Source organism: Numenius arquata, chromosome 8, assembly GCF_964106895.1.
Source record: "Numenius arquata chromosome 8, bNumArq3.hap1.1, whole genome shotgun sequence".
Taxonomy (NCBI): domain Eukaryota; kingdom Metazoa; phylum Chordata; class Aves; order Charadriiformes; family Scolopacidae; genus Numenius; species Numenius arquata.
In genome coordinates this window covers 55,546,976-55,558,160 of record NC_133583.1, presented here as the reverse complement: position 1 = coordinate 55,558,160, position 11,185 = coordinate 55,546,976, and the positions used below count along the sequence as shown (strand labels likewise).

Below are 11,185 nucleotides of genomic sequence, written 5' to 3'. Positions count from 1 at the left end.
TATGGACAAATATTGTTTGTGCTGCTTTTAAAGGCTTTAAAAAAAAAAAAAAAAAGCTTTGACTTGTCAATAATACCGCAATTGGACAAGGCTAGAGTCTTCTTAAAGCATCCCGGGGTTAAGAGGAGGGGACCTGTACATTGTGTTTTTGTTGAGATAAAAAGAGTTCTGGCTGACAAGATTTTCAAAGGGTTTCTGTCAAACACAATGGGGCTGTAATTGTTAGTGTTATTATTTTAGTATGAGCTAAGAAGTTCTGCAGTCTGAAGTATGAGCAGATGCCCGAGTGCTACATTTGAAAAAGATGCCATTAAACGTTTGTGACATTAATGTGGTATGAAACAATGTAACCTTATGCAATGACTAAACATTTGAAAAATAATTTCCATGGAAAAATGTTGATTTTCTCATGTTTGTGTATGCATCAAAATAGGATGGTGTTATAAACTGAAAAATAAATTTAACATCAATTGTATGAGGCAAGAGTAATTCTTCTAAGGCAAAATATTAACAGAAGAAAGAAATAGCCATTTCATATAGGCTCTGGTCCTACAGATGTTCAAATGGCTATTTAAATATCATCTGATAATCTTTATTGAGTGAAATAATGCAGAAATTCTTCTCATAGCTTTTGGAGAATTTTTACAGAGACTTTGTTTTCACATTTCTTTAATTTAAGTTTTATAGATGTCTTTTCCCCATGCCCTTCTTAACTGACTTTCTAGGCAGATGAAATCAAATATACTTGGCCTTGGTAACTAGAAAGACATACATCTATGTAAGTCTGCCTGGTTTGAAGGTATCTGTTTTGGCCCTCTTCCGAGCACATGCCTTAATTAAATCATGCACTTTTTACTCTTTTATTTTTTCATTCAGTTCACGATCAGAATATGACAACAGAATTGTAGATGTCAGTGAAAGCCCAATCACGAAATTCTCGTTATTCCTTCTTGCTACAGGTACATGAACTGACTTCAAATTATTAATTGTTGTTAGCAACAATTCATAATTTGAATTGGGAAAGAAACAATTGCTGATGAGTTCTTCTTTCCCAGAAAGGTCAAATTGAATTCAGTTGGAGAAAAAATTTAAATTACTTTGACCAAGCTAACTTGCTGTTTTCTGCATTCTTAGGATGATGGAATATAGATTCCACTGGCCATGAGTTCCCTTCCCCACATACTCTCTTTTGGAATGTGAAAAGACAAAGTCCAGCTCTAATTCTCAATACAGATGTGATCAGCATGCTGGAATTTTTGAAAATCATAATTCATCTTTCTTCTTCAGGATGATTTTCCTTACAAGTTCTGTAACATGAGGTCTTATTTCTTCAACAGAGACAGTAGAGTCCCAGGCCTTTACTACTTTCCCATTGGGGTCCACCAGGTATTTCCAGAAGTTCCAGGTTGGTTCTTCTCCTGTAGAATCTACAGGAAAAAAAAAAAATATGAAAACTTAGAAAAGAAAACCACATTAGCCAATTCCTAACATTTGTTACTGTCCATAAGGAAGAAGGAATGTAAAATTAAGAGGGAGTTCAGACAATAATAATATGAATTTTCTGACAGACAGGGTCCTTTAACTAGACAGTAGCGTGCTGGAGACTAATGGAAACAGTCAAGCTTGAGACAGACAGACAGACAGGAGACAGCACTCTAATTGGTGCTAGAGTGTGTGTGTGTCTGTGCTATATAGATAAATCTGAAACAGTTGAACATTGATAGGAAAATGGAATTTGGCCTAAAAATATAGCTGTACCAGAACTGATTATTTGCTTGCTTACCCAGAATTTTTCCTCCAAAAGCACCCAGTACCACGTGCTTCAGAAAGTTTCAAGAAATGCTACATAAAGAAATAACTAAGTAAATTGTTCCAGGAGGTTTCCTCCTAATCCTCGTCTACTAGAGTTTCTCCCTCCATCACCACACACTCATTTTATGAGTTGCATTCTTATCCTTTACTATTCTGCTACATGACTAACAACATTTTGAGGATTTTCAATCAGACCAGGAGCCTCATCCCACTAATAGCACAAATACAGACGCTACAGACAAATGAGCATCTTTTCCCATCGGTTATACGTTGGGCAAAATCTCATAAGCAATCAGGGGATATTTCAAAGTATCATCAAGACAGACCCAGACCTACACCATTTACTATCTTGTCATTAATATACTGCGTCCAGCAGCCTCCCTTTGCAGGTGGACCAAGTGAAAAAGAGAAGCTTTGCAGGTTTCATGTAACATGTCTGCAGTAACAACCCCACAGGGCAAAACAGAAACAGAAGGATGGGGAGAGGATTAAAGGGAAGTTTGGCTGGCAGAGGGATCCGTGACAGACACCTGGAAGGAGGTGTGCCTGGAGTAGTCAAAAATAATACTAACTACACGCCTTTAAATTCAGTGGTGTGTGGAAGAACACTGTGGTGCTGGAGAGAAGCAGCAGCGGTGTGGTCCTTGCAGAATGCAGGTCAGGTGGTACCATGTCACATTGGGCTTTATTATATATCATTGCTGGAAGACATGTGCTTCACATTGGATAAAGACTGACACTTTAGCGTCTAAATAGTATTTAGAGCGTTTGTTCAGTGCAAGAAAAGTAGTGCCTTGATAGAGAATATCCTGCTTTACAGTGTATTTTGTCAGCTGTCTGCTAAGAAGCAGCAAAACCTCTTCAGGTCTCGGTGCTAGTTACATGGCAGATTAGAAGTGGAGGAACTGGACAGTATGGCTATCCCAATGCTTGGCAAGGAATGAGGAAGGGAGGACTCAAGGACATCTCTTAGCGCCTTGTTGCACTTTTTGATTGTTGAAGTAAATTATGTAGGCACTTTGCTTCCACTTATCCTACAGCTTGAGATGAATCTTACAAATCCAACCTGCAGCAGTCGTGTCACCGGAGAAGCACTTATGAGACTGCAAAGTGGAAAAAGGAAGATCAGGTGTTGTATGCACACAGGAGAATATTTCAAAGGCCTGCGTTCCATGCAGAGGTTTATTACACTAGCTTTTACAGGGCATTTATTATCCTAGTGTCTTCATCCCCAGAGATCTTTTTAGAAGGTTAGACAAAGGCGTCAGGGGTGACAGAGAGAGAAATACTGACCTCTTTGAACCTGACAATTCTGCACTATGATCCCATGATCACAGTCATAGGTATCTTTTTTCTCTCAGATGGTACTTTGTGTCGGAGGAATTCTACACTGAGGAAACAACCCTTGAACGTTGCAGATTACTCACCAATTAAGTACTTGAAGGCAGGAATTGCACCGGCTCCACTGACTGTAATTTTGCTGAACATAGGAAAGGAGGCACCGTAAGTCTTTCGTGCAAAACTCTCAATTTCTTTGTTAGTGTCTGGTTCCTGCTGCCCAAACTGGTTGCATGGGAATGCCAGCACATTGAAATGATATGGGCCGAGGTCTCTCTGTAACTGTTGTAAGGCCTTGTAGTGGCTGTCTGTATACCCACACTCACTTGCAACATTGACAACTAGCGACACCTGAAGAACAAGAGAGATTAAAAAAATGTGCTGCACACATCAGTTTTCCAACATGTAGGCTGGGATGCAGATTATTTGCAAAAAAAATGAGAATTCATGAATCTGTAGTGAGGCATCTGCAGCATCTGTCCCTGTACAAAATCTAGTACTCATACAGAACTGGCAGATCCATTTATCATTGCGAGTGATTCCAGATCGTTCTCAACGTGAAGTTAACAGAAGCAATTAGAGGATTTTGGGTTGGTCTATGCAGTATTGGACTGTAAAATTTCCCACCACATCTAGAGTAAGTCTGCTTAGTGGTGACAAAATGACAACATATTTTGTATACAGGTTTACTGCCTCAATTAGATTCCAAGAAGTGAAGACTGTGCCCACTATCCGTTAAAAGAGTTATTCCTGTAGCTGATCATCTTTGCCTTTGTGTGCGTTGTATCATTTGGACATTACCATCAGGCAGATCCAGGAGAGAGGAAGATGCCAAACACGGATGAGCACTACAAGAAAATAGAGGCATGTATGGAGAATACATGATAGAACAGATTCTACTGAGAATTTGTTGGGGAAATTAAGTGACCTAACCCAGAGATGACACATAGTACACAGCTTCTCAAGTCCATGAAGAGCTTTCCATTGTTTTTTGAGATATTTTATCCTTAAATAACTTCTAGAATTTATTTTTAGATTTACAGTTTTTATTATTATTAGAAATTTTGTAAGTGTGAATTGCCATTCATTCTACATAGAGGCCCTTCTAATGCTTTCTTGAGAGTGTGTTAAAGCTGAGTGTCATAGATTTTTAGATACAATATGCTTTTATTAATAAAAATAGCATTATGCACTTTACAGTGATGTTTCTTCTACATATAACTACATTCTGTTCCTTTTTTCAGAACAATTTGTAAGAGTCACACAGCAATATAAATATTACAATACTAAAATGTTTCTACCCGCCTAGATTAAAATCAGGCATAGGACAGAAAAAGCATTATGATTTGGGAGCCAAAATTCTACCTGGTTTACTCTGAATCCAGTGGGTTTCTACAGACTATACATCAGCCCAGAAGCTGGTCCTTCATTCTCGAATTGCAAAAAAAAAGTAATAATTCAATCAAAGTAGCCAACGCATTCCCCAGTGTTAGTACAAGAAGAGCAGCTCTTTATATTGGATCTTTCTACAAGAGTTTGGAAGTTTCACAGAAGCTGGCATGTTGGTTTCTTTATTGTCAGTGTGAGACAGCAGTGTTGAAGGGCCCGGTGCTGCAAGAGGAAAGCCTGAACCTTGTACACATGAACTGACCTGATCAAGAAACACAGCAAGGAGCTGCAAGGCAAGAAAAAGTAAGTAACAAATTCTGACTTCAGGTTTCAGACTCTTGTGTCTGTGACCACTGGCTTTGCTCACTTTAAAGTTTGGATTCTTATGTTACTATTGTTCTGTATTCCTATGTGCATGTTTTTATACAAAATATAAAATTATATAGGAAATATGGATAGAGTGCATCAAATAAATTATAATATATGAAAAATAAAGCATTACATGTATATAGTATTTTTAAGGCCAGAAAAAAACCTGGCATATAAAAGCCCATAATCTGGGTGAGGTATGGGATCATAAGATGACATCCCTAGAAAGTAGGAAGAGTAAAGAAAAAGCTAAGGGGACGTTGGTGTTTATAATTTCTTACGTTAAACATTAACATTTACTTTGTGTATTTTGTACCTTGTATAGGTATATGGCTATATTTAAAGTGGTTTCGGAGCGGCACTGTTTTCCCTGGAGGACAGGTAATCTTATAAAGCAGAAGTTGATGTAATCTCTGTGGTGTAGCGTGTCAACAGAATACAATCTAAGCAATCCCTGTACACTTGCATATGAAATATGATCTGGAGCCATCTAGCAAACTTCCAAAGCATCACATTCATTCAGACTACATTTACAAGCTCTACCTGAAACTTTAATTTCAGTCTCCTAAAACATCCAAAGATAATGGCGTATGTTTAGATTTCTTTTTTTTCAGAGAAGAGGTAATAATTTTATGATGCATTCCTGTTGTAGACTGACAGCATTTCAAATAGAACTTCTATATTGGACATAAAAAATAACTAGTGGCAGTTATATCTTTATAAATAATCTGTATTTACCAAGAATAGTAACAACTGTAGTTTAGTATGATTGAAGTAAAGATAAATTGTGACACTAAGAGTTGAAGTCACATGTAGTTCTTTCATATAAAATTTTAGAGGGTTTTTTCAAATATAGTTTCAGTCTGAGCATTCTCATGATGCAGAAATATTCATACCTGACTGCACTCATATCTATTGGTACTTATCCCAAATACAATGATAATGTACAAATTTATTGCTGGAGATTTGGGGGAAAGAAGATTTTGTAGGTATTATGTTCATATTGTAACAGATATGAAAGATGACTTGCCAATGAAAATAATCAAGCTTTTATAACCTTTATTTGATTTTGAAGTTAGGAGGGCTTGAAAGAATTCACTCAAAAAGAAATGATTTTAATTTACAGCTGCTTAAACCCAGTGATTACTCAGCACGGTGGTGACAGGCTTGAGAGCTCACACTGCAAATCGTCCCAACTTCCAAATGTTCTCCCAGAAAATAGTAGGAAACTACATGCAGCATTTCTTAGAATGGCAGAGATATTATGCTTCTCTTTTTTTCCTTAGAAAAATGTGTTCTATTACTGAACTCCATAATTTAATAGTGCAAACCTTCTAAAAGGGTGACTAACACATATAATAAAAACTGTCAGGATTTATTAGTATTTCATATGGAATGTTTAAAGTGATGGTTTAAAAATCTTTACCAAGTTATCTTTCAAGTGTCTGGTACCACAAGTGATTAAATTAAAAGCTGACGTGTGGCTGGCAGGTCAAGGGAGGTGATTCTGCCCTTCTACTCTGCTCTGGTGAGACTCCACCTGAAGTACCATGTCCAGCTCTGGGGCCCTCGGCACAGAAGAGACATGGACCTGTTGGAACGGGTCCAGCAGAGGGCCACGAAGATGATCAGAGGCTGGAGCACCTCTTCTATGCAGACAGGCTGAGAGAGTTGGGGTTGTTCAGCCTGGAGAAGAGAAGGCTCCAGGGAGACCTTATAGCCTGTTCCAGTACCCAAAAGGGGCCTACAGGAAAGATGAGGACAAACTTTTTAGCAGGGTGATAGGACAAAGGGTACTGGTTTTAAACTAAAAGAGGGGAGATTTAGGTTAGATAGAAGGAAGACATTTTTTATGATGAGGGTGGTGAAACACTGACCTAGTTTGCCCAGAAAGGTGGTTGATGCCCCATCCCTGGAAACATTCAAGGTCAGGTTGGACAGGGCTCTGAGCAACCTGATCTAGTTGGAGATGTCTCTGCTCATGGGCTAGATGGCTGTTAAAGGTCCCTTTCAACCCAAACTATTTATGATCCTATGAGTCTATGAAATGTGGTGATTTTTTTCTATATTTTATTTTTTATAAATAACAGTCACTCTGTTCTCATGAAAAGGCTGTACTTTGACTTCTTACAACTATTAATTATTTAAATTAAGTTCAAGATGCCTTTTGACTGATTTTATGTTCTAAGAGTGCAAGTCAAGTACACCACCTAGTGTGCAGTAAAAACAATTCATCCTGGACCTTACAAAAATTATTTAATTTAAGCTGAATTCTGTATTGGCTGTTGTCTGACTTCTTAATACTATCCTTTCCTTCCCTTTGCTTAGGAAACCCATGCATTCTGGTAATGAACTCATTTATTTAACATTGCAAAAATATTTCTTGGTTTACTTAATGTTTACAGCAGTGTACCTCCTTGATGAAAAGATCCCTGGAGAGATTTATGAATCTGCTATCAGCTTCAAGTAGCCCTTTGTGGATCTGTTAGCGGAGATGGCAGATTCTTAGGTTTTTAGACCAGGAGATTCTTAACTGGCTCCATCTGACTGATGGAAGAAGCAGCCACAAGTGCCAGATTACACCGATTCACAGAACTGTTGCCTTCATGGAAAAAAATAGCAATACTTTGTAGTGTAATTAAGTAGCTATACCCTGGATTTATACACACTCAGTAATACTACATTCTCGGGTTGCAGAGAGCTGTGATGCAAAGTGCCTAGCATTACTTCCAATAGTAAAATAATACTTTGCATTGTTATAGAGACTAATGCTTTTTACATTATTATAGTACCTTTGGTTCAACATTTCCAAAGCACTGCGCTAACACTGCTTAATTGCCCCTCAGCATCCTGCACTGAGCTGTGTGGTAGGCAGGTAGGCAGGCAGGTAGGTAGCTACTATTATATCTAGATAGGTATAAGCAGAGCAGGGAACAGCTGATGCTTGGGAGTTCTGACTCCCAAATAGATACTATTTTTGGTAAGAATATTGCCTCTTACAGCATATCTGATAGAGATCAACAAATAAAATGTAAGCTTTCCTGAATTAGATAGGTAGATAGTTTAGATAGAAAACTAATCTTAGTTGGATCCTGTTGATTCTTTTCCAGCCTTGCATCACTGCCCTTCATTTTTAATGAGTCCGGGGCTTTCTTGCGCAACACAGTAAAACAGACAACCTTTCGATCTATTTCACTTGTGGTGCTCTTTTTTTCAGTAGTAATAGTCCTCCCTTTCTCTGCTTTCAGGTAGATGTAATATCACACCTGATTTCATAGCATGTGGGCCAAATTTTTAGCCATCTGGCATATAATTTCTTATGCCCCCATAAAAACGGAGTACTCTCTCACGTAGTTTTGGTATTTTTATTAAAAGTGGAGGATAGGTTATGTCTGTGCACATTTATTTCAGAAAAAAAATAAATCTGTTCCTTAATTTTCTCCATTTTTGTTATTTCAGAATTGTTAGTACATTTTTTATTTACTATATAACAGAGGGCACTTGTGATTTGTATCGAGATCCAGTTGAATGGAAAATTAAAGACTATCAATCAGTCTTACTTTTTTCTAAGAAAAATTATCTCGATGTGAATACACAATGAATTACATTAATAGTAGTTACTGAAGAAAGATTCTGCAAGTCATGAATTGCACTGATTGTTTCTGCTTAGCATGGCTCTTGCGGTTTTAGAATTAGCAGACTTTTTTTTTAATACTCTGGAAGCGTTTGGATTTTTTTCAATTCCCAGTTAGTTTCTTGACTACAAATTAAGTAGTTATTTAACTAAATTAGTTGAGTGACTGAATTGAAGAAAATGTTGTCTCTGCATCTGCCAGAAAGCTTACGGCTGTTAAAAGCCTGTTTAGCAATTAGCACGCTATTGTTCCAGGGGCTAACTAGTGAGTCACTTCCTTTAAAACACCAGCAGCACATAAGTAGTACTTATATATTATTTGCTTTCTTTTAATAGCTTTAAAATATGATAAACCTACATCTTAACATTACTTATCTAACTGCAGATTTAAGCAGGTTTATTTTAAGAAATAAAGAGGAGTTTAAATTAACCTTTGTCTACCTTGATATTAAGTTCTGACAACATAATGACAGAAAGGGATGTGTTTTATTGCTATAGTTTTCTTTAAAATTGTGCACATGCATCCTCAAACAGCAGCAGGCCTGAACATTAATCGGCTCTCTGAATGCAAATCTTTTTTGTTCCAGGCAGAAGCTGGCCATCACTTTCTGGGAATAAACGATTCCGAATGGCCTAGCGGAGACTGAGGACTGCCATTCCGCCATGGTGTTACCTTTTCCAAGGTACGGCTCTAGAGCGTTCCCTTATGAAACCAGTCACGCCTCGAGGATGGCCTGGTATCACAGCACCACTGGAGATACAGACACACACCCCTAACCCAGTCATGAGAAGCCGGGGCAGGCTCTGCAGCTTGTTCTGGAGGGGATGAACACCCTCAGCTCTCTGCAGGATGGCTGTAAGGAATTCCTCTGAGTTCCCTTTGCTCCTTTCCACGTGGATTCTGGCCCTGAGGTAGAGAAGCTCAGTGGTATTTGCTTATTCAGACAGATTTGCAGATGACCTGCAGACAAAGCATGCCCCAGTAACCGGATTTATTGACAGAGCCTTTGGAAGAAACTCCTAAAAAAAAGCAAATATTGCTTAACGTTAAATAGGTTCCATGTTTTTTCCAATATTTGAGTGCGCATTGGACCAGTTCTGCTCTATCTGAATTGTGAATGGGGAGGGGAGGAGGACTTTGACCAGATAAGATTCAGACCTCTCATTTGGCCCAAATCCACCAGTATCCCTTTCTACTGGGGTCAGGAAAATGTACATCTCCTCCCGTGGGCTTTCTCTGTCTTCCTGCCAATGTTTTAGTGACCTGCTGCTGTGGGCCAGTGAGCTCAGACACCTCAGGGACGTGGGGAACGGGGCGGGGGGGCGACAGAGAGCTGGAGACTAAGGGTGAAAGTGAGAAGTGGTGCCTGCCTTTCTGGGCACCAGCCAAGCTGCTGGACTGCCTGAGTGTGGCACAGAAGATGGGTCACCTGAGCGCTAAGGGTGGTGGCTGTGGGCTTTACATTGGTTTTATCTTCTGTAGTTTGTGAATGTGGCTATGAGAGCTTAATAGTATTGAGCACCCTGGCTGCTAACTTCCCTTTTCACTCTTCCACAGGTACTGACCATCTTTCCTAGATGGTCAAACCACTTAAAAAAAAATAGTAAAAGATCAGGTTACATTCGAGGATATTGTTCTTAAAATGGGAACGAAAGCTCTGCCTAGAACTCCTTAAGAGAATATGTAAAAGGAGTTTAAAAGACATCATAAAAGTGTAAGTCCGTCTACATGCCCTTCTTTATATTGCTGTCATGCTAAAAAGTGACAAGGGGAGTAGCATAGTGTTGCTACAATTTCACTATACACTGGTATTAAAATAATTACTTTATAATGTCTTTTGCTTTTTTACTAATGATGGTAAAATCTGCTAACTCCATTAGGAACTGATTAAATCTCATCCTTTTTTTGTTTAATACAGAACACTAAAAAGGAATGGGATTTAGGCAAAAAAAAATACTAAAAGTCATGCAGTTAAAAGGCAGAAATAAGCTCCAAAAAGTAAGTTATACACAGCTACAAACTTCCTGAGCTTCAACTTTTAACAGCCACGAGTGCAGCTATCCCCCTGCTGAGGGGAAGGCAGGCAGGCAGGGAAGAGGGAAGATTCCCTGCCTGCCACGTCTGCAGGCAGCAGCAGGGGAAGCCGCGGAGACAGGCGGAGGTTGGACTGCAGAGGGTTTTATTGAGCCCCGCGGAGGGGTGTCAAAGGCAGGGCGCAGGCAACGCTCCGGAGGAAGGAGTTAAAAAGACCAGCCGTAAACCCCCGTGTTAATGAATGTACAACCTCTCCGCCCCGCTCGGCTTCTGCAGGCATGCAAGGACCGGCTAGTTGGGAGTCCGGGCGAGCTGCCCACCCCGCGCAGACTTACCGAGCCCCTGTATTTCTCCAGAGAGACTAGTTTGCCCCTGATGTTTACAACTTTGAAAGTGTAAAAATCAGGCTCTTTCTGCTGCGTGGCGGAAAGGGCTAAGAGCAGGAGGGCGGCAATGGCGAGGAGCATGGCTAGAGGGACGAGGAGGACTTTAGGGAAGGCAGAGGAAGGCTGATGCTCCACACTGCCCTCAGGATCCAGCATGCTGCACGGCCGCGCCGCCCAGGCACTCGCCACGCTGGGGGAAAGAGCTGCCGCAAAGAAAGGGAC

The 11,185-nt window shown here is 39.6% G+C and overlaps 1 protein-coding gene across 1 annotated transcript; it reads right to left on the bottom strand.

Annotated features, from left to right (window-relative positions):
• Positions 1-573: 573 nt before the first annotated feature.
• Positions 574-11,185, bottom strand: GPX7 (glutathione peroxidase 7). Its single transcript, XM_074152181.1, has 3 exons — positions 10,913-11,185; positions 3,240-3,501; positions 574-1,427 (listed from the first exon to the last, which is right to left on the bottom strand). Exons 1-3 carry the CDS (start codon positions 11,117-11,119, stop codon positions 1,264-1,266), a joined length of 633 nt encoding a protein of 210 aa, XP_074008282.1. The 5' UTR covers positions 11,120-11,185; the 3' UTR covers positions 574-1,263.

Coding starts and splice junctions, on each gene's coding strand:
- GPX7 (XM_074152181.1), bottom strand. CDS start 11,119: ATGCTGGATCCTGAGGGCAGTGTGGAGCATCAGCCTTCCTCTGCCTTC. Junction 3,502..10,912: donor TGGAGAAATACAGGGGCTCG/GTAAGTCTGCGC, acceptor CTTGTTCTTCAG/GTGTCGCTAGTTGTCAATGT. Junction 1,428..3,239: donor TGCCTTCAAGTACTTAATTG/GTGAGTAATCTG, acceptor TTTTTCCTGTAG/ATTCTACAGGAGAAGAACCA.